The sequence below is a fragment of the Sorex fumeus genome, unplaced genomic scaffold (assembly GCF_029834395.1).
Source record: "Sorex fumeus unplaced genomic scaffold, SorFum_2.1 ptg000002l, whole genome shotgun sequence".
Lineage (NCBI taxonomy): Eukaryota > Metazoa > Chordata > Mammalia > Eulipotyphla > Soricidae > Sorex > Sorex fumeus.
Genome location: NW_026606059.1, coordinates 28044635 through 28069242, shown reverse-complemented (window position 1 = coordinate 28069242; position 24608 = coordinate 28044635). Strand labels below are relative to the sequence as shown.

Below are 24608 nucleotides of genomic sequence, written 5' to 3'. Positions count from 1 at the left end.
GCATTTGTGATGAGCCACAAACTTAGATCCTAAACTGTCCTCTGATGATTAAATTTATTTACCCAACAACTTACTTGTCATATACTCAATCATTTTCAAACAGGAATCTCAAATATTATGTGTGATAAATAGAAAGACTGATTTATTTTTAATCTTCTCCTATTACAATCTTCTGATAAGAAGAAATGTTCTTTCCCAACTGTTTGAACCTCCAAAATCTTCCACAAACTTCTTGTCTTCCATGATTCTATTCTTATCCCATATTTTAAATCTTTTGACAAATTCTAGAAACTCTACATTAAAATCTAAATCTGTCCATTTCTACCAAGCATCTAAGTCGAGACTCTGATTCCTCTCACCTAGACCATTTCCTCGATGATTACTCTATTTTCTCTTTTCCTGCCATCACTTATACTATCACCATCCAGAATAATTCTTTGAAACTGTCATCATGTTACTCTTCTGCCAAAATGCTTTGCATTTTTTTCTAAATAAAACCCAAAGTCTTGCCCACATTCACACACCTGGTACCGTCATAACTCCTTACCACCTTAACCTCACAACTACCTCTTTTATTCTCAACAGGTTCCAACCACACCAGCCTTAACTTCTCCTTGAGTTAAGCACAATCTCACCTCTACATTTCTCTCCAGAACATGCAAACTGGATATCCAGGTGCTCCTCTACTTGCTCTTTCAGGTCTCTGATAAGATACCGCTTTTCTGGATCTCTGCTCAATTATCCTAACTCAATTCTTACACCATTTCCCCTTTCTACACACTTCTGATTACCAGATATATTTGATAATTACATGTTGTCTGTACAATATAATGCATATTTTCTTTGGGTGGAGACTATCTTATTTACTGTCAGATCTCTGTATCTAGAAAGATTCCTAGAGCAACCCAGAGGCTCAGTATATGACTTTACTCTGAATGAACATTCTTGGCTCACAAAATACATCTGACCATTGATAAGCTCCATGAAAAATTCTACTGAACCATTCTCTTAAGGGATGTGCCACAGTTAAGTTCTCCTCAGTGCACCTTCACACTCACCAGGGAGACGGTGGGAGCAAGAGAACCCAGATACACTTGGTCCCTTCATCCATTCTATGGATTCAGTTTACTTCTTAAGGCTAATCTCGGAGCAGACTTTACCCTTCACAGTAAAAGTGAGGGTTGCTACATGGAGGGACAGATAAAAAAGGGGATCTTCTAGGATTTTTTAGACTATTTATAAAGTATTATACTCCCTATTTAAGAGATGAAACGATGGAAATTTTTCAAGATTAAGAACTCCCCACTAGCAGAAAATGAAGCCTTCACAACCTCATCACACATTGCCGGAACTTGACTGGAGAGACAACATCTCTTCTCTGGGCATTATTAGTCTTGACTGATGGCGATGAGAACATAAGCTCTGGACATATAGTCTCTGATGGGCATCTGGGGGGAAGATGTTGTCATATCTTCTGGAGGTTTGGGAACAGTGAACAGGAGTTGCCTAACACCAAGCGTTAGTGACATAGATTACTGAGCCTGAAGTGACTCCATAAATCTATCTTTTCTTTTAATGTTGGAGAAAGTTCCCACTCAAGAAGATAGGTCTGGCAAATTTTGTTCCACCTCCGTACCATCTCTAATTCACAAAACTGAGTATAAACAAGTTCATCACCATGGATGGTCCACCTAGGAATTCCACCATTAGGAGACATTAGGGTCTGCATATATTCCAGAATTGGCTCATTAAAATAGCACCAATAACTGAAGCACTATCCTCCCGTTGTTCAGCAATTTTCTCGAGTGGGCCCAGTAACGTCTCCATTATGAGACTTGTTGTTACTGTGTTTGGCATATCGAATACGTCACGGGGAGCTTGCCAGGCTCACAGCTGACACGAGTTCAATCCCTAGCACTCCATATGGTCCCTAAAGCCTGCCAGGAGTGATTCCCAAGTGCAAGCCAGAAGTAATCCCTGAGCACCACTGGGTGTGGACCCAAAACTAAACCAAACTAAGAAAAAAAAAACACATTTTCTTTCCCTCATCAAAAGTCTGGATACTAGTCTATTTTGTTCTATTTCTCCAGTGGAGATGCTCATTGTGTAATTCAATATCCAAAAACAAAACTTATACTAGAAACAGGGATGTAATAAATTCCCTTCTTCCACCTCTGCTTTAACAAAGCTTCCAAACTGAGAAGAAACTCGTATTTTCTTGTATTTTTGCTGTATCACTTTGTGTGAAATATTGCTTTACCCAACTTTAACTTTATTGTTAAAGTTGGGTAAAGCAATATCTTTTCCCAACTATAACAATAAAAGGAATAAACTTTATTTTTTCCCCTTCTCAGTCTGGTAAAATATCTAATGTTTGTGTAAATCACTGTGAGTTGTGTGTTATATTCTACTCCCAATCTTATTTTACATTTCCAGTCAGTATAGAGAGGCTGTAAGACAAAAATGTTGTAAAAGGCTTTAAATATTTTGACATACAAAATTAAACATCATTAAAATAATTTATTGAAATATTAGACTATATCAAGATCTTTTCTTCAACATCAAAATGAGTACAGCAGCTTTTAGAATTATGACAATGCATACTGAAGTAATTTGAACATGCTGGTACCACAGGTTTATTTACTGAACTGATAATGATGATCATAAAATAATGGTTCAACTCAAAAATTGAATTTGTATTTATAAAAGAAACTTAAAAATTTTCAGTTTTTTTCTGATGCAAATGATACCCTACCATTACTCTAGTTTTAAATAAATATTCCTTCCCTACCTTCTTCCCCTCCTCATATGGATTTTTCAATAATAAAGATAAATTTCATCCCCTAGGTTAATTTTTATATTCAAAAGTTGTATTCTTTCAGAGCACTTTGGTGCGTCTTCTGTCACTATCACTGTCCTCCCGTTGTTCATCGATTTGCTCAAGTGGGCCAGGTAACGTCTCCATTGGAGACTTTGTTGTTACTGTGTTTGGCATATCGAATACGTCACGGGGAGCTTGCCAGGCTCTGCCGGGCGGGCGAGATACTCTTGGTAGCTTGCCAGGCTCTCCGAGAGGGGCGGAGGAATCGAACTCGGGTCGGCCATGTTGGCTGCATGGAAGGCAAATGCCCTACCGCTGTGCTATCGCTCCAGCCAGGTGCTTCTTCTAAGATAATGATATATGGCTCTGTGTGTGTGTGCGTGTGTTTGTGTGTGTGTGTGTGTGTGTGTGTGTGTGTGTGTGTGTGTGTCTTAGAGGTTTGGCTGGTCATGTAGTCAGACGTTCCTTGAGTAGAAGGAATATGCTTTTTTTCCCTGTATCCACAAGGAAATTGAGAGTATTTTGTAAATATAAAGCATTAAATGAAGGCCAGGAATACATTATACATTATATTCTCAGAGAATGGCTAGCATTCCTTTCCTAGCATGCTCAGTAGATCACAGTCCAATGCTGTTTGGGATCCCTGGAGACAAAAGAAAGCGTATACCACACAATCTCTGGCATGTCAAACCATAGATGCAAACACTGAAACTGAAGTGTACAAGCACCTCAGCTAGGTAAGTGACCCCTACAGCTCTGCACTCAAAATATGAGTCACGGTCACAGTCCACGGTCCTCCCACTGTTCATCAATTTGCTCAAGCGGGCCCAGTAACGTCTCCAACAACAATGAGACTTGTTGTTACTGTGTTTGGCATACAGAATACGTTATGGGTTGCTTGCCAGGCTCTGCCCTGGGCGAGATACTCTCGGTAGCTTGCCGGGCTCTCTGAGAGGGGCAGAGGAATCAAACTCGGGTCGGCCATGTTGGCTGCGTGCAAGGCAAACACCCTACCCGCTGTGCTACCGCTCCAGCCCCAAAATATGAGTACCAATTAAAAAAGATAAGCATGTGAATTACGGGTTTGAGCACTAAACTATTTGTGCAACCTCTGATCAATATAACAAAAACAATAAAAATAAATAATAAGGGGAACTGGAATAAATAACACATGTTTAAAATTAAGACAAGTAATCTGTTGACTGGTGTACAGAAGTAACGAGAAGTCAGTATACAGTAATTTTAGAGATGTGCTTTATCTTGTCTATCTGTATTATAAAATAATTACATATCTTTCAAGAATCACTAACAAAAGTCTTCTAGGTAAATTAAATCCTCAGTCAAGGTCTAGTAACTAAATTAATGGAGGTTTAGAGTCCTGAAAATATGGCCTTTATGTACTCTCTAGTACACTCTGGAGAACCTTTTAGAAATTTTCATCTTTCCCCTCACATATTTCAACTTTGGATTTAAATTGTTCATAGTCATTTAAAGGAAACGGGCAATGCATGTTCAAGGTGGTAGGGGAGTCTTGCTCTGAAACAAGATACGCAGTTACCATGGGAGAGAACACAATGGCTTCCTGGGCCTCCTGAAGCTAGGGACATCGTCTTTCTTGTCACCTGCATATTCTCAGCACCAAATGACTGGCACACAGCAAACAATGGTAAATATCTGTTGAATGCATGCAAGGAAGACATGAACATATAGAGAATACACTGATTCATAGAGCATCAGTACACTAAAAAGCTAAATAGTCCATAGTCAATAATAGATCCAAGATCCAAACTTAGTTTAACTCCACTCCAAATCCCTATCTCCCAGTCTAAGTTCCCTCTGTTGTATTCTGAAGAAACTTTCATATATTCAAGGAAGTTTCCAGACAATCCCAGTGAGGAGGAGAATGCATAGTGATACCCAGCTAGCGAGGCCTGGGAGGCACTGTAGATTATATTCGATTCTCAGTTAACAATCCTGTGCCAAAAGATTAGACACATTTGGAAAGGAGCCCTGATCACATTAAGCCTGGTCATTTGTATCCCTCACTGGTTCTACTTTGGAATTTGTTAAAAGTCATCCATTTCTACCTTCTGGAAAGAAATATCCTGCCCAGGGCAGTGTGAAAGGCCATGCCACATCACACGGTCCCCCCACAATAGACACTCCAGTGTCATAAAGTGATGTTAACAGTAGATTCAGGAAATTTTAAGTTGTTTTTTTTTGGATTCCATATTCAGACTCACTAAAGAGAAGGCTGTAAACTAATGGAGAGAGTCACATCTAACATTAAAATCTGTAGTGTTCGTACCGTCCAAATACTTTATGCTACAGTTGCTCAAGTGGAGGCAGAGGAAAGCAGATGTGTGACAGTTTGTAGATTCTTACAAGAAAGCTGCCAATTTACAAATAGACTTCTAATTTAAAAAATTGTTAAACTGGTTCCTTAAAACTCCAACACAATTATTTTCTCACAAAAGCAATAGATTTCCAAACCCATCCCACTGATCATGTAAATCAAATATCCAGGTGAAAGCTGAACACACAAACTTTAAGCGATTAAATTTTAAAAAATAAAAAGAACAACAGTAAATATGACCTATGTTATAATAATAAAACACAATTTTCATTTTTGAAGAGGCACAGGTAAAGGTTCTAGGAAGGTCATATAGATATCTCTGCAAGTGATAGGAGGTGACTATTCTGAAGTAAGATGTTGATTTTTGCTTCTATAAATGGCATCCCTTTTCCCTTATACAGGTATAACTTTTTCTTCACACTTAGTACTATTCATCAGTCAACAACTACAAGTAAGTGAAGAAATTAAGAATAAAGTAGGGAAAAAGTTGGTAGGGAGAGAAGGTCCTTAGGGAGTAAGAAAATGGTAAAGAGATGTGGAAAATTGTTCCTAAGCAGGCCCATCACAAGGATTATAAAAGAGGAGAAAGATGGATGAGACAGACCAGATTCAAGAAGTGGAAAATAAGAGAAAGTATGCAATTGGTTGTTGGATTATCCATGATAATCCAACTGCTCAAACTGATCTCATAATTCAGGGAACACTATACCAAAAGATAACCTTACAAATACTACACACCACTTCACAATCATTTTAATCCACGCTATTTTATCAGCCAACAGATCTCATTCAACATTCAGCATATAGTTAACTAAAGACGTCTGATTATGGACTTCTGTTGAACGCAATGAATGATTTAAGAAAATGAATACCACACAGCTACTACCTTTTGCGACTGTTTACATTTTTCTGCATGCCTGAAACTTCAGACAAAGTAGTTTTAAGAATCAGCATGTCTTCTGGTCAAAGAACTCAAGTTTGAAGCCAAACTTCTTGGTTAAACCCTAGTTCTGCTGATGACTTCCCCTTAGCATCCCTGTCTTTGAAATGGGGATAATAACAACACTGCCTGCCTCAAGAAGCAGGATGGAGATGAACTAAGGCATGAGTAGTGCTTAGAACAATGGCTGGCTATCTATTTGTTTAGCATGCAAAAACATCCCTGCCCTGCCAAACAAACTGCCCTCCCGTTGTTCATCGATTTGCTCGAGCAGGCCCAGTAACGTCTTCATTGTGAGACTTCTTGTTACTGTGTTTGGCATATTGAATACTCTTGGTAGCTTGCCAGGCTCTCCAAGAGGGGCGGAGGAATCGAACCTGGCTAGGCCCGGCTGGCTGGGCGCAAGGCAAATGCCCTACCGCTGTGCTATCACTCCAGCCCTAAAGAAACATCCCTAAAGAAACAAAAATCTCCCACCAATCACTATCATGTACTTAAAATATATAAGCCTAAATTTTAATTTTTCAATGTATAATGAGTGGGAAAAATGTAAGGGGCAGAATATGCAAATATGTGAGGAAAATTGTCAAGGGCAGATGTTCCGGTATGCTCTGATGCAATTCCTGGGAGCACATACAAGAAATTCTGCTAAAAGAAATAAAAAGTAACTGACAATGGAGGGAGTTTTGATTTTCTGTTTCGCCTATTGAACAACTTTATAATTTTTCTATACTCAAACCTAATTTTGCTGTTGATTTAAAGAATAAAATTGGTAGGTATGAATCTATTTATCCTACCTCTACTTAAAGGGCGGTAAAAAACTCATCCAACAAAACTGTATATTTCATTCTAATTCAGTGAGATACAGGGATGGCAAATATAGATAAAATTGGCACCTCCTCTTTCCAATAATCTCTAATAAATCAGTGTAATAAGTTTTATTTTTAAGTTTTATTTTTTATTAATAGTTAAGTACTGATGTCCTCAAACTTAAACAATAAAACTTATTACACTGATTTGTGTAGGTTCCATACAATGCTAAATACTTAGCAGGAATAAACTACTAGCTACAAAAGAAGAAAATATAGTAAGTATTTTGAAGGGTTAGTAAACTATCTTAGCAATATATACTTTCCTTTTTTAAATTATATGCAAATGATAGCACAGTTGGTAGGGCGTTTGCCTTGCATACAGCCAGCCCGGGTTTGATTCTTCCTCCCCTCTCGGGGAGCCCAGCAAGCTTCCGAGAGTATCTCACCCACACAGCAAAGCATGGCAAGCTACCCGTGACGTATTCGATATGACAAAAACAGTAACAACAAGTTTCACAATTTGTTGTGAGACGTTACTGGTGCCTGCTTGAGCAAATCAATGAACAACGGGAGGACATGCATGTTATGTTAAAATATAAAAATTATATATTGGAATTTAAGCATACTAGCATTAACTGTACATCATTTTCACACTTCTGGCCAATAAAATAAAATTAGTCAAACCAGAATTGGTATACACAATGGGCAAATATCAAAATACTGTCCTTCTCACTTTTGAAAATAGAGTCCAACATTTAAAGATAAGGATTTATTTATTTATTTATTTATTGCATTTTTGAAAATACAAGACAAAGAATAAACTTTAATTCTAAAAATGTTATCAACTTATTAAGGTAAACATTGTATTTCCTTTGAGAGGGGAAAATAGAAAGGGGAAAAAGGTATCATCAAAACAAATAACCCATCAACCCAAAACAAACATCTGTTTTGTTTTTTCACATCTTAACTGCTTGGCTATTTTAGATACAAATATTTGTTTTGCTCACAAATGTTTCCAAAATGTTAGTTAAAATTATTTCACTGAAATCGTTTATTTTTGAGCTGAACAAATTGTAAACGTCTCCAGAGTCCACAGGCATCTGGGGAAATGAGGGAGGATGGCTTCAAGACTTTGAAAAACCACTCACTAGGCAAAATGAGGAGTCAAGATGCACAATACTGCAAACCCCGGGATCTTTCTCCAGAGAGCAGACATAGGCATGTAAAGAAGGTAGGCTAGATGCGCCCCAACTACCTGCAGTTACAGAGAAGGCAGCGGGCAGCTTAGCTTTTCTGCCCAGTCCACGGAATTCCTGGGAGAGCTCCGAGCCCTCCTCCAACTCTGCACAAGAATGTTGCCCTGTTTGTCAGGAGCTTTGCTCTACTTTCTTGTGCCTTGGCAAGGATCAAAGAAGCAGAGGGAACAAAAGTTTCCCATGCATATTGAATTCCCTCTTATACTGATTTTTCCTCTGTCACTTGAAATTCAATATTGGCAAGATTCCTGCACATCACCTTAACCAGTAAATTGTCTGCATGCAGGCAGCACATGAAAAGGTAGATTTCAACATGAAGTTTTTAGTGAGAAATTAAAATGAACAAATACTTCGAAAAACTAACTTTTCAAAATTATTCTTTCATACTAGGATTCTTTCTTCATAATAAGCTATTATTTCACACTAACCTAAAAGGGTTTTTAGTTACCACTTGTTCTTTTCCTTTTCTCTTTGGTCACTTTGTATTATTTTTTAAAAATGTAGTCTTGTACATGAATATTTCTTTTATAAGGTAGGATGTGACCTCAAGTCTTTTTTGTTTGATTTTGTTTTAGAGACACACCCAGTGGTGCTCAGGGTTTACTCCTGGGTCTAGGTACTGGGATTATCTGAAGGGGCTGAGGTCACCTTTATACAAAGCAAACACCCTACCCACTGTTCTACTGCTCCAGGTCCCCTAAAAAATCTTGACTAATTTAACATTTCCCAGTGTTTGCTAAGCACTGAAGAGCTACGTGTCTTGTTTTCCTCATCTTTAAAGTAGGAACAAACAGAACCTAACTCAGAAGTATGACATAAGATTGCTCATGACAATGAATTAAATGCTACAAACACGATTGGGATTTCCCATGTTTTATTATGACAGTTGTGATGATCATCATGAGATATTATAGGAAATTAGAGAAAAGAATGCTTTATGCAGTATCATTAAAGTCTGGCATAGAATATAAATTACAAAGGAGAGTTTATATTTTGATTAGTTATATGATAAATTAAAATTACACACGCATATTTTGGTGGTACTTAGTCTTGGACTCAGGTCCTATATAGGCAAGGTAGGTGCTGTACTACTAAATTGCAATCTGGCTAAGAAAAATGCTTTGAAAAGAATGGCAAGCACTCTTTTGTGATAACTATTAATTATAGAAATCTAAACTTCAAGCCATAAACAATTAGAAAAAGACCATATAAATAAAAATGAAGCAGAAAATGAAAATTAAAGAATAAAACTAAAATGAAACTAAAACAGGAGAATAGACAAAAACAATCAATGAAATCAAAAGTGCAAAAGATCTCTTAAGAGTGAATAAAATTAATAAACCACTAGCAAGTATTACCAAGGCAAAGAGAATACAATCATTTTTAATATTAGAAGTGAAAAGGAAAACCCTCACTAGTAATCTGATTATTAAGAAGGATATTAAAGAAATAGCATAAGCAATTATACTCAAATATTTTGGAAACTAGACACTTTTGACCATTTCTTAGAAGAGACAGTCTATTCCACTGAAGTTCACAGAAGGAGATATAGGTTGTTATTTATTAGTTTTGCTTTTTGGATCATACCTGGCGATGCACAGGGGTTACTCCTGGCTCATGCACTCAGGAATTAGCCCTGGCAGTGCTCGGGGACCATATGGGATGTGGGAATCAAACCTGGGTTAAGACAAATAAATGCCCTACCCACTGTGCTATCACCCCAGCCCGATATATTTCATTTTAATAGGCCTGCATCTTCTAAAAAATTAAAATCCGCAAATAATAACCTTGCAAAACAGTTTCAAGACAAGATGGGTTCAGCGGTAATTTTGCCAAATATTTAAGGAACAAATGATAGTAATTATAGCTTTCTTCAGAAAACTGAAACAGAGGAAAATTATTTATTTTTAAAGTGGTTACCATGAATTGCAGTCATTCATGATTGAGTTTCAGGCATACAACGTTCCAGTATCAATCCCTTCACCAGTGTACTCCTCCAGTATCAGTCTCTTCACCAGTGTCCTCTTCCCTCCATCAATATCCTTACTCTCAATCCCCTCCACCAAACTCCTTCTATGACAAGCACTTTTTAAATACATTTTGAGCACATGGTTTACAGTACTGTTACTGGTAGTTTCATGCATAATACATTATAACCTTTCAGCAACCCCTCCTACTCCAATATGAACATTTTCCTCCATTATTACTGTAGTATTTCCTTTCCTGTCTTATCTCTCCTCACACTTACCCCCCAGTTCGCCAGAGGCAAGCTTCCAACTTAAGACCAGTTCTTACATCCTTCAATTCTTTTGTCTTTGGGCATTCATACAGGGAATATTTTCTAACAGTCTACTAAAAACAGAAAAAAAATCCTAAAACATTACTCAAATAAAAATTACACACTAGGAAGGCAAGAAAGTACAACATGCAGGGCGCTTGCCTTGCATGCCGACAACTAAGGTTCCATCCTGGCATCCATATGGTCCTGAGTCCTCCAGGAATGATCCCGAGGGGCCAGAGTTAGTACAGTGGGTAAAGTGCTTACTTTGCACATGGCTAACCAGGGCTTGCTCCCTGATATCCCGTATGTCCTCTGACCACCACCAGGATTGACTCCTGAGTGCAGAACCAGGAGCAACCACATCATGAGGTGTGACCCCAAAACAAAAAATGAAACAAAAAAAAGGATTGATCCCTGAGCACAGAACCAGGAGTAAGCCTTGAAAACTGCCAGGTGTGACCTGTTTCTACAAAAACAAATCACACACTAATATTCATTAACAGAATTGCATATTCTCTAACAAAGTGCTTGTAGACTGAATCTAATAATGTATAAAAACAAGTGGAATTTGAAATGAATTTGAAATGAAAATATAGCCATATCATGACCAAGCAGATTTATTACAGGTACGAAAAACTGGTTCAGCACAGAAAATCAATGTAATTCACTGTATCAAAAGCTAAAGAAAAATCATATAATCAAATCATTACATATGGAAAAACAAGACATTCCGACAGCTATTTTGACAAACTCTCAGCAAGTGAGGAATAAATACATCCTCAAATTGACAAAGAACATATCTTGCAACTAACATCTTAGTGAAAAACTAGACACTTTCTGCAGCTAAGACAAAGAATAAGGCAAGGACATCTCTTCTCAGCACTCCTAATTTGCAATATCCTTGAAGTCTTAAGTCAATAAAATAAGACCAGAAAATGAAACAAAAGGTACTCATGTTGGGAAGGAAGATATCAATTTGTTCTCTGTCACAATTTAAAATATCCCTGAAACTTACAAGTTGATTAGAGCAAGGTTGAGTTGCAGGACACAAGGGCAATGTACAAGCGTCATCTGCTTTCCTATATATTAGGAAGCAAGTGCAATTTAAAATAAAAAAATAACATCACTTACATATCCAGCAAATATATGTAATATATGTGCAGATAAATTAAAAAGTATATATATAAGCCCTACATGATAGAAGCTACAAAACTTTGATGAAAGAAGTTAAAAATTAAAGAAAGACTGTAGACACAGATACAGGATGATTCTATATTGTTAAGATGCTATTTTTCCCCAATTTGGGTTTAGTGAATTGTGGGATATTGACAAACTTATTCTAGTGTTACATAAAAGGCTAAAGACTAAGAATGGCAAGCCCAATATTGAAATAAAACAAACTCATAACTACGTCAAAACTTACTACAGAGCTCTATACTCAAGACAGTATAGTACTGCCAAAAGAATAGACACATCCATTAGTGGAACAGAAGAGAATCCAGAAATATGGAAATATATTCAAATAAAACAATGGATCAATGATGGGCTTTTCAACACAAAAACACTAGAACAAATGAACATCTAAAGTATAAGTGTCTTTGGGTTTGGCAATGTGTATATTTTTTTTGAAATTTTTTATTTAGTCATTGTGAAATTACAAAGTTATTCACGGTTGGATTCAGGCAAACAATGTTTCAACACCTATCCCTTGACCAGTAACCACTTCTTTCTTACTGAATAACAGTTCTCATGTTCTTTGTGGCCATGTGTATTTTAATTAAAAATTGCTGGGGGCTCATGAGATGGCTCAAAGAGTTGGACATAAGCCTTTCAAATGGAGGCATCAGTCTGATCCCCATCACAATGCATGGTACCCCCAGTAACTCCACTTGTGGCCCTGGTGACCCTATGAATATTGCTTGGGAAGTCCCTTCCAAATTTGTTGAGATAATATTGATTCATAATAATATACAGATTTCACGTATGGCAATGAGTCTTTAGATACAACATCAAAAGCATATTCCATAAAAGAAATAATTAAATTGGGATTCATGCAAAAATAAAACTTTGCCTCTGTGAAGATAAATGTTAAGAGAGTTACAAGACAAGCTAATGCCTGGGTGAAAGTATTTGCAAATACCTATACTAGCTCTCAGACATGTGCCAAAAGTTTTGTTTTTTTTTAAGTCTACCGTAACTCAAAAACAAGTGAATAAGAAATTTTACTATACAACATTATCTTTTTATGGTTATGATGACAAAGAACACTATGAAGAATACAAGAACAGAATCTGAGAAGTCCATGTATTGTGGATTTACCTGTACTATATTCCATGAAACTGGTCAAAAGGTCAAATAATGACTGGATTCTAACCTTCTAGTATAAGCAAATATAGATACTAAGCCCAAAAACCATTAAATATTTTTTGAAAATTCAAATTATTTCAAAAAGGCTTGTCTTATTTAACTATCTTTTATTTCTACTTCATAAGAAAATATTAGACTTCATGTAATAGGTAACTCTTCAGTTGAATGAATATATATACTCTGCCAACATAACTTCCTTTGAATTAATTTTAAATATGACTAATGAATAAAAATATCACTGTAGCACCATCCTTCTGTTGTTCATCGATTTGCTGGAGTGGGCACCAGTAACGTCTCTGTTGTGAGACTTGTTACTGTTTTTGGCATATCAAATATGTCACAGGGTGCTTGCCAGGCTCTGCCATACAGGCGGGATACTCTAAGTAGCTTGCCAGGCTCTCTGAGAGGGGCAGAGAAATCGAACCGGGTCAGTCATGTGCAAGGCAAACGCCCTACCTGCTGTGCTATTGTTCCAACGATATGAAGAAAATATGAAGAAAAATAATGTCAAAAAGTCAGGGTGAATTCACATCTTACCACAACTAGTAAAAAACAGGAATTAAAAACTCCATCAGAAAGTAGACTAAGGGCCAGAGAGATAGCATGCAGCCAATCTGAGCTCAATCCTAGGCATCCCATATGGGCCCCTGAGCAATGCCAGGAGTAATTACTGAGCACAAAGCCAGGAATAACCCTGAGCACTGATAGGTGTGTCTCCCAAATAAACAAATGAAAAAAAATAAAAGAATAAACCTTTCATGTATTTTACTTTAATTGTGGGAGCTCATTGAGCTTTCCATTTAACTATACAACACGAGACAGGCTGCATTCACAGGCATTCATTTCAGTAGAAATTCTGAATATAAGAAACTTGAAAAATATTATTTTCCCCAATTCAACTGATTCTTATGTTGCCATAAATACTAAGAAAGAAATAAGTATTTAAACAATTAAGCATTAGTCAAAACTTAAAATAGATCATTCAGCCTAGAATAAAGTCATTTTGAAAATTAGCATTGAACAATGTTATTTTTGTTCTTAGTCATCCACTCTCTTTCAATTTAATTTTTTTATTTATTTTTATTTTTGGTCCACAACCAGCAATGCTTAGGGTTTAATCCTGGCTCTACAATAAGCAATCACTGCTGGAAGGCCTCAGGGGATCATATGAGGTACCAGGAATGGAAACTGGGCTAGCTGGATTCAGGGCAATTTGCTGTCCTATACTATCACTACAGTCCCATTCTTTCCTTTTAGAGATATATAAAAGATATATTTTTATGCCCTTTATATAGATAGAAAAATGTATAAAATTTCTTTTATAAATATTATATGCAGCAATAGCACAGCGGGTAGGGCGTTCGCCTTACAAGCGGCCAACATGGCCGACCCGAGTTCGATTCCTCCGCCCCTCTCGGAGAGCCCGGCAAGCTACCGAGAGTATTCGATATGCCAGACACAGTAACAACAAAGTCTCCAATGGAGACGTTACTGGGCCCGCTCGAGCAAATCGACGATCAACGGGAGGGCCTTTACCTTTACCTTTATATGCAAAAATATAATTTTAGACATAAAATTCTATGATGTTCCAAAAGCATATTTTTAAAAACTTCAGATAAACCTTAATTTAAGAAAACTGATTAAGGGGACTGGAGCCATAGCACAGCGGGTAGGGCATTTGCCTTGCATGTGGCCAACCCGGGTTTAATTCCCAGCAAACCATATGGTCCCTCAAGCACTGCCAGGAATAATTTCTGAGTGCATGAGCCAGGAGTAACCCCTGTGCATCGCTGGGTGTGACCCAAAAAGCAAAAACAAAACAAAACAAAATAAAACAAACTGATTAAGTCTTCCCCAACCTTCCCCCCCCCCCCCCCCCACTGTATTTTTTACCACCAAATTACTAAGCAAAAATTTTCGGCTGTCTTCTTTCCCTTCTTATTATTTTGCAAATTGTTAAAAATTTTCTAGTTTTATTGACATATCTAACTTCATTTAAAAGTTCTGTTTTAATTCTCAAAAGGCATGCACGTCTGAGATAGTTCATGTGAAAACACAAAATCTCTGTGAAGTGGGGACAAGCCACCATCATTCATCATGATTTCTGTATGAAGTTTATGAAAGAAGACAGAAAATACTACAATTGAGCTATAATAAATTTCGTGTCTTCTATAATGAATTTATTATGCATGTGTTATGAAAGTTAACTTGACAGAACAAAGGAATGTTTCCTGGGCTTTATGAATGCTGTATTTATATACTGGAATTGAGTGAAGGTCTTATTAAATTAGTTTTATAAAAATAAAGATTACTGGATATCATGACCAAAGATAAAATATTCCAGTGGTGATATGTGCACCAGAAATCTTACTTATAACTATTTGAAATACAAGTTTAGGAAAGATGTAACTTCCTATTGTAGAATAAAATAGAGTTTGCATACCTTAAGAGAAAAGTAGAACATTAAAAGACTTTAGTCAATTTTAGAGAAAACATTAGCTAATAATTAAAAAATATAAATTTATATAAAGAATAGATGGCAAGTGAAATAATGTCATGGAGTCTGTGGATAATAGCTCATCTTATAAACCAGGGGAAAAAAATTACAGAGTATGTTCACAAAAATTGAGACAAGGAACTCAGAGTATGAGAGAAAATGAAAAATGTAGGTAATGACTGACTCGGGAAATTTGGCATACAATACCAAGAGTTCCAGAAAGAAGTAATGAAGGGGGAAAGTTATTGATAACTTAGGAGAAAAATTTCCAGAGATGGAGATCTTCAAGGATTTGACAAAGCCCAGAAAGAGTGTGCAGAAGGACAAAAAAGCTCATACTCACATCTATTATTAAATTCTCATATAGTGGGAAAAGGTGGCCACCAAACTAACCTTTTACAAGATTAACTCTTTGCGATAATTTGAATTTTGGGAAAATATTAAAAATTTTATGACAAACATGAAATTCAAAATGATGTCATTTGTTTTCACATTTAATATGTAACACATCATGGTAATACTGATAGAATCAAATATTTATGATCACTGTAAAAATCTATAGTTTGAAAGCTGAGAACATTTATAACTGGATGAAATCTGTTTCATGAGCTTTTGAAATTTACACTTTATATTAAAATTCTTAACAAATCAAAATAAGGCTAATGCATAATCAGGCTGCTTGGTTTGACTGAAGCCTTCCCCAAATTTGTGCGAAACTGTGCCAGCATGGTAAGAATATACAACTGCGGAACAAATACATTTAAAACCACCAGAAATATAGCTGCAAGACGAATAAAATGCACATAATTACCTGCGGCAGGATCTGTAACTGCTTGGCTGGTGATGCCAGACGGTGGTTCCTGAAGCTGGTAGGTGGCGTTGGTGGAAGGCGTCGTGGGGCTGGTGTTGCTGCTTGTCATATAATGGGCTGGGTACGGAGAGCTGTTATAATACTGTGCATACTGCCCCTGGCCAAAGCTGGGATAAGACGGATAGTCCTATGGAATCAAACCACACAAGAACAACGCTTCAGACTACTGCTACTTCAAATTTACGTATACTTCAAAGCGTACCTTAATGTCCTTGTGTTCTGTGTCTTTTTTCATTTATAAAAGAGTGCACACTGATTGAAGTGTTTAAGTTTGAAAACACATGTTTATGTAACATCTGACATCCTTTCCATATTCCATGATATGTAACTAGGGAAAATAAAGCCAACTGGAAACTGAAAAATTCAGCATTATCTAAGTGAATATAAATTTCCTCACCATACCTAAAGAGTGTTTTTGAAGAAGTTATGAAGAATTCATATATATATATTTAGGTTTTACATATATATGGCCTAGGCATAATTGTACAATGTAACAAAGATATTAATTTATATGAGGAAATCTGTTGCATTTTAAAATTTTTTAGAAGTTAAATTGGCTTTTAAAATTACCTGTTGTGAACTGTTAAATCCAGAGGAATTTGTGAGTGAATTATTTCCCGTATATAATCCTGATGAAGTTGTAAAACTGCTACCTAAAACAAAATGAAAAGAGTTATGTTGACTAAACTATGTAAAATAATGTGGCTACAGAAAATTGTGAGGTAGAACAATTATTTGCTCGAGCGGGCCCAGTAACGTCTCCATTGGAGACTTTGTTGTTACTGTGTCTGGCATATCGAATACTCTCGGTAGCTTGCCGGGCTCTCCGAGAGGGGCGGAGGAATCGAACTCGGGTTGGCCATGTTGGCCGCTTGTAAGGCGAATGCCCTACCCGCTGTGCTATCGCTCCAGCCCTATATGTCCACTGCTAGTGCATTTGGCTTATCTATAATCATTCTATTCCCCTGATATGACTTTTTTTAAAGATGGCTGTCAGTTTTAGTTTCAAAATATTACAAAGGATATGAGTAACATATAGGCTATGGAGAAAATTTTATGTTAGTGCTGAAATATTAGACACTGAGATCATTTTTAAACATTCAGAGCCAGAGAGATAGTATAGCGGGTAGGGAGTTTGCCTTGTAAGCGGCCAACCTGAGTTAGATCTCTGGCATCCTTTATGTTCTCCTGAGCAAAGCCAGGAATAATTCTTGAACACAAAGCTGAGTAAGCCCTGAGCATTGCCAGGTATAACCCTCTACCAATCTACACGTGTGTGTCTGTATAAAACAAAAAACAACCCATAATTTTTCATACCTTTATATTTAATATGATTAATGTAAAAGACAGGTTTAGAAGAGATGATCTTAAAATTTTTTGCTATTTCAAAATGGTATATTGTGACTTTCAAGAACTAAAAATGCTTTCGAACTTGTACATGTCATTATAAGATCCACAGAATGAACTGTCATACTTCACAAAGCAAGAAAGACACTTGAAGAATTGATAAAGCAAAGAAAAACATGGTAACAATATTTTATATGTTTCAAGTGCTAAGTACAATTTGATTGTTAATGTCTATATATATTCAGAATATAAATACATTGTGCAGGATAAAAACACAAAAGCAACTCAGTGAATACTTGACAATGCTACTATTAAACTATGCAAAGCAACAATATACAATTTTTGATGATCATGGTTTTCAGACAGTCTTAAAAAGACAAGAGAATGGCAAATGCATATACATGGTTGTCATATGCTACCAAACAGAAAACTAAGTAGATGCAACTTTTCTTTGGTCTGTTTGGCCAATGACTGACAAATTTTCCCTCCAATTTAATCCAGAATTTCTACTTGCCAGGTGGTTAGCTCTTTGAATAATATGGCTTTATACAAAAATATTTTAAAAGCTTGTGAATCTCAGGAATGTTGTCTATGAGAGGTAAAACAGTGATCAGATAATATTCACAAAAACAATATGAATTGTGAATTTTTCTTCACAGTAACTATGTTGCTTCTATGAACAGAAAAAATTTTTCAACTAAAATTTTGGAACAAAGAAATAAGTGCTTGCCTTGCATGCTTCTGACCCTGGTTCAAATCCCTGGCACCACATATGGAAACCTCACATCAACTGGGCTCACTCCTAAGCACAGAGCCAAGAGTAACTCCTGAGCACAACACTGAATATAGCCACCAAACGAACAAAAAAAATTAGAATTTTATGGCAGATGCATAGTATAGGCGATAAGTGTGTTGAGAGTTTGTGAGAAAGTTTTAGCCGAGATAAGTTATTCAAATACCTTTAGGTATGTTAATTAATGACAACTATGTAAATGCTATTGATCATCTAAGAACTGATTTAAGAATCAGAAGACACAGTTTCCATTCCATCACATATGCACTATTTGGACTTTGGACAAATCACCTACATACCCTAATATGCCCTAATTTCCCTATCTGCAAAATCTTCATTGAGTTAAGTTGACCAAATGAGGTTATGCTTCATAAAACCAATGCTTCATAAAACCAATAATATTTAGTATCACAAATGTTGGAAACAATGATTTCGGTAAATATTTCTAACTTCTCTACTGCACTTATGTACCTTTTATCCCTTTTGACTAAAATCAGATAAATCTGACTCAGTATCTTTGCATATCTAAAATTCTTTCCCTATTAACTTTCCAAGAACCTATTTTTATTAAGAGGGGAAATATTTTCTTTGGGGCCGCACCCAGTAGTGCTCAGAGATCACTCCTGGTGGGGATTAAGGGGCCATATGGGAGGGATCAAACCCGGGTCAGAGGCATGCAAAGAAAGTGTCAGTCCACTGAACTCTCTCCCCAGCCTTCAGGGGAAAATACTTTGCAAGCTACTTCCAAATTTAGTTCCTATACAGTCACATAATGAACACTCTAAAATTTCTTATAAAGTAAAACTTAGATTTATTTTATAAATCTAAGTATATACATAAGTATATAAATATTAATATTCTTCAAATTTAGTTACTACATATATTTGATAGGAAAATTTGCTTCTGGTTATGACTTGCTATATTCATCCACAGTGTACTTTTTTTTTTGGATATGACTTGCTGTATCCATTTCTACTATGCATTTTGGAACAATAAATACTGATTTAAATAATCTATATCTGCCAAGAAAATGAATAAAGTGGAGAGTATGTGTTCCAAAAATGGAGGTTTTCATTCTCTAAGCTATTCCCTGGAACAAAGGAGAAAAGACCACGGAAGCTATATTGGCACATACAGGCCACTGGGGTATGACCAAGTAAGTCACAGATCAGTACTGCAGATGTACCCAAGCGACTTTGCAGACTTCATTCTAGTTCTAAGACTGTATATGTGCTACAATTCAACATAAGTTATAGTCATTTGCTGGCTGACTTCAGGCTGAGATTCTGTTCCATTTCATATGCAGAAGCGGGCGTTTAATGGCACTCCAGTGGCCTAGGAGACTTAAGGAAACTTCCAAAAGATCTAACTTACTTTGGAGAAAGGAGTATATTTTGGAGATTTAGGGTCTAGTAATTTTAATTTTTTTTTTTTTACTACCAAACTCAGATTTGCAGGGTTGACGACATACACTCACTCTGGACTTACGCAAAGAGAACCACAAACTAAGCTCAGCCACCGGCATTGTCTTGTCACTAGCAAATCTCCTTTATGGGTTTTCTCCCCATTTTCTGATTCCTCTCCACCTTCATACTCCAAACAGGCAGCACAGGCCTGAGGAGACAGCTTGAGGACTGGAGTGCATGCCAGGTTTGGTCGCCTGCACCTGGTGGTCTGTGACAAAGGAATAACTGCAGTTAAGGTGGAAGTGGAGTTGGAATTCAGGATGGTGGGGAGGCAGGGGTGACCTGAAATTCCAGTCTGGCAAACACCTCAAGTGAGTGCTTCACCTCAAGTGAGTGCTTCACCATGTTTAAGTACCACTTCAGTGGGTACTAAGCAAGTGCTTCAAAGTTATGTCACGAGTAGAAACTTCTTTTTCTATCAAGAAAGCAATCACATTCCTCAAGTATTTATAGGATAGAGGTGTCTCAGAGATTCTTCCCAGTAGTTCTGCTTCTTGAATTGATACAAGACTCTCAGAAAACAATCACACTTGAGAACAGGTGTCAATACCACTAGGCAAAGTCAATGGAAGTCTCAAACACTGACATGTAAAGACAAAAGAGCAATGACACCATTCCCAAGAAAGCTTCCACATGCATCTCCTTAGTCCTACCTACAATCCTATAAGAAGGCGGGACTCCTACACTATCTATCTAGTGAAGGACTGGCAGGAGGGTCGCACAAATCCTTCCCTTTAACATACTTGCATAAGGATGATGTCACGAGAACAAAGCATGTGTCATGACTAGGAAAAGCAAATCCTCCTTCTATTAGGATCAGTTCACCAAGGGTTTCTGCTGATTTGTCACATATAACTTTAGGTAACAAAACTAAATATGTTTTAGTATTCTGAATACCCTCCCCCCACACCAAGACACAATGACTATGTGAAAAGTCACCTGCCAATGAAAACAGAGTGGGCATATTCTATGACAAACTGATTTTACATTTTACATAACATTATATCACAAAAATTCCACAAAGGAGAACCAATTCCATTTAAAACTCATTATTCCTCAATGAAGGAATCTGCTAGGGATGGGTTTCAGCACAGCTCCAATTATATCCAATATTATTCTTGGTTAATTTGGAATTCAGTTAAAGTCTGAAAGGGGTGGAGGTGAGGAATACCTTCTGAGTCATTCATTCAAAAGGAAGTTTCATCTATTTAAACAGTTATGACTGGGAGACTGGGGCCCCACTTTTCTGACAGGGAGACAGTGATTTCCAGAAAACAACACAGGGATATTCTTTCCTTTCATAATATTCTTTCCTTTCTGCATTTTATATGATATGAAAGATAAAAACCAATATCTTAAACTTTCCTCAATACCTCATTCCTTTATTCTATGCCTCAAATCCCAACCTCAGTCTCAAGTAGGTCCCATCAACACCTGTGCTGGCCTCTGCAGAAGTAACTACTCTAGAGCCAGACTCCTGAGAATTTTTATTCGTGACCCCTTTTTTTTTCAGAGACATTTGTATATAACCCTGTGCATCCAGGAGCATAAAGTAAGTATACAAATTAAATACTGATAAAAGATCATAAATAAATCTATTTTATTTTTTGGGGGGAGGCCATACCCACTGGTGCTCAGAGACCGTTTCTGGTGTAGTGCTCAGGAGTGACCCCGAGCAATGCTCAAAGAACAAAACATGGTGCTGGGGTTCAAACTGGCTTTGCTGCATGCCAGGAAAGTGTCTTAGTTCTTAGACTATTTCTCCATACCCATAAAGAAATTTATTCTATTTGTGAATAAAAATGTGAAGCAAAATTGATTTTTATTAAACAAAACTTGCTTAGAGAGATGTGAGAGGAGAAAAAGAGCAGAAATATGTGTTAAAAGAGAACATAGGCTTTCCAGAGTAGAAATAAGCAAAGGAACCCAGAAACAAGCTAAAAATAGGTGTTCAACATCCCAAAAAACAAAAACAAATGGTGTTGGCATGGATGTGGGGAGAAGGGGACTCTCCTTCACTGCTGGTGAGAATGCCAACTGGTTCAGCCTTTTTGGAAAACAATATGGACATTTCTCCAAAAATTAGAATTCAAGCTTCCATTTGACCCAGCAATAACACTTCTGGGAATATATCCCAGAGATGCAAACAAAAGTACAGTCAAAATGACATCTGCACTTCTATGTTTATGGCAGCACTATTTACAATAGCCAAAATCTGGAAAAAACCTTAGTGCCAGAGAACAGATGACTGGTTCAAGAAACTTTGGTATATCTATACAATGAAATACTATGCAGCTGTTAGAAAAGATGAAATCATGAAATTTGCATATTAGTGGATCAACATGGAGAGTATCATGCTAAGTGAAATGAGTCAGGAGAGAGGCACAGACATAGAATCACTGCACTCATTTGTGGACTATAAAGTACCATAATAGGAGACTAACACCTAAGGACAGTAGAAATAAGGGTCAGGAGGACTGTCCCATGGTTTGGAAGCTGATCTCATGTGCTGGAGGAAAAGGTAGCTGAGATGGAGAAAGGAGCATTAAGTAAATGATGGTTGGAAGGATCACTTGGAATAGTAGATGCATGCTGAAAGTAGACTATGGACCAAACATGATGACTGCTTGATACCTGTATTGCAAACCATAACACCCGAAAGAACAGAGAGAGTAAGAGGGATTGTGACTACCACAGAGGCAGGGGGTGGGAAGAGGTGAGAGTGGGGAGAGGAATAGTGGGAACATTGATGGTGTAGAATGGGCAGTGGTGGAGGGATAGGTACTTGAACTTGTTTGACTGGAACACAATTATGAAAATCTGTAAGACTGTAACTGTATTTCAAGGTGATTCATTAAAATAAAAAAAATTTTTAAAAAGAAATCAGTTGAAGTCATGAAATTTACATACAAGTGGTACAATATGGAAAGTATCATGCTAAGCGAAATGAGTCAGAAAGAGAGGGATAGACATAGAAAGATTGCATTCATCTGGGGGATATAAAGTAACAAAGTATGAGATTAATACCCAAGAATAGCTGAGATCAGCACCAGGAGGATTACTCCATAACTTAGAGGCCAGCCGGGTATCCTAGAGGAAAGGGCAGTTCAGATAGAGAAGGGAGCACCAAATAAAGGGTGTTTGGAGGATCCTCCCAGGAGGGGAGATGCATGTCAAAAGTAGACTGTGGACTGAACATGTTTGCCACTCAATGCCTCTTTTGCAGACCACAACACCCAAAAGGAGAGAGAGAACACAGGGTATTGCCCTGCCACAGAGACGGGGGGGATGGGGGAATGGGGTGGGGGGATATTATCCATGGTGGTGGAAAATGGGCACTGGTGGAGGGATGGGTATCTGATCATTGTATAATCAAACCCAAGCACAAAAAATTGTAAATCTACAACTGTAAAAAAAAAAAAGAAAGAAACAAAAAAAATAAATAAATAAAATAAAATAAAGAGAAGGGAAAAAATATAAAAAAATAAAATAAAAAAATAAGTATATAAAAAAGAAATCAGTGTTCAAGGGAGAACATGGGCTTGAAGAGCAAAGAAACATTATAAATCCAATTTTTGTTTAAAAGTAACATGATATCCTATGAGGTTGCATTCCCTAGTTTAAGAAGTGAGGTTCCAAAGCGTTCTGTGAACCCAAACAAAAGGTGTGATGAATCTGCCCCTTGAGGAAAGTTTAAATACTCGAGCATAAGCTCATGAAAACACACAAAGCAATATTAACTTGCATGACCTACATAACACAAGTTCTGACATGGAGCTTCCCAGTGGATAAAATGAAAACACCTGGTTAAGCAGGAGAATATTATACTTTTGTAGAAAAGGGTAAGAAATGTATTTCTGTCATGGGGTCCCTGAGGATGAACTAGACTAATACAATCAGAAACTAAAGTGTTATAGGGAAGTGTGGTAGGATGGAAACTAAAGTGAGAAAATTTCTTCTGGGGCCAGAGCAATAATACAGCAGGGAAGGCATTTCCCTTGCACATGGCAAAACCTGGATTTGATCCCGGCACTCCACATGGCACTTCAAGTCTGCCAGGAGTGACCCCTGAGCACATAGCAAGGAGTAAGTCCTGAGAACTCCTTCACTCCAAATATTTCTTCTGTATTTTAGAGAGAGTAATAACTCACCTGGGTTAAAGAGATAGTACAGCAGATAAGGCACTTGCCTTGCATGCTGCCAACCCAGGTTTAATCCTGGCAACACAAATGGTCTCCCCATCCCACCCTCAGCTTGGCCAGGAATGGTCCCTGAGTACAGAGCCAGGAGTAAGCCTTGAGCACCACCAGGTGTGGATCCAAAAAAAAAATGAGAGAAAAAAGAGTAACAGCTCATGCAAAACAAGACATTCTTTAAATGAAGATCCCAAGAGTTTGCTGAATCTCCTTTTTAAGATTAGAGGGAGTGAGGAAGAAGTGAAAGTATATATATATGTTTACTGGGACTAAATATGAATATTGTAACCTTCTAAGAGGTAGAGGGGTTTGGGTCACATCCAGTTGTGCTTGTTCACCCAGTGGCATTCAGGCATTCACTTCTGGCAGTGCTCAGATGACCCTCTTTAATGTCAGGGATCAGTCTCATGTCAGACTGATCAGTGCCTTTCCTCTTATGTTATCTCTTGAGACTGAGGTTGGGATTTGAGGCATAGAATAAAGGAATGAGGTATTGAGGAAAGTTTAAGATATTCACTAATCTATTTGCCAGATATCCCTACCCATAGTTCATGACTTAAATTCAAGATATGTCACTGCTTTCCTGAAACTCATTTTCCTTATTC

At 37.2% G+C, this 24608-nt stretch overlaps 1 protein-coding gene across 1 annotated transcript in view; it reads right to left on the bottom strand.

Moving 5' to 3' along the window:
* Positions 1 to 24608, bottom strand: part of EYA1 (EYA transcriptional coactivator and phosphatase 1) — a 165133-nt gene that overhangs the window by 90913 nt on the left and 49612 nt on the right. Inside the window, exons 8-9 of the mRNA XM_056136617.1 lie at positions 16772 to 16854; positions 16142 to 16328 (exon numbers count right to left, since the gene is read on the bottom strand). Coding sequence (XP_055992592.1) covers positions 16142 to 16328; positions 16772 to 16854 — 270 coding nt within the window. The remainder of the gene's footprint in view (positions 1 to 16141; positions 16329 to 16771; positions 16855 to 24608) is intronic.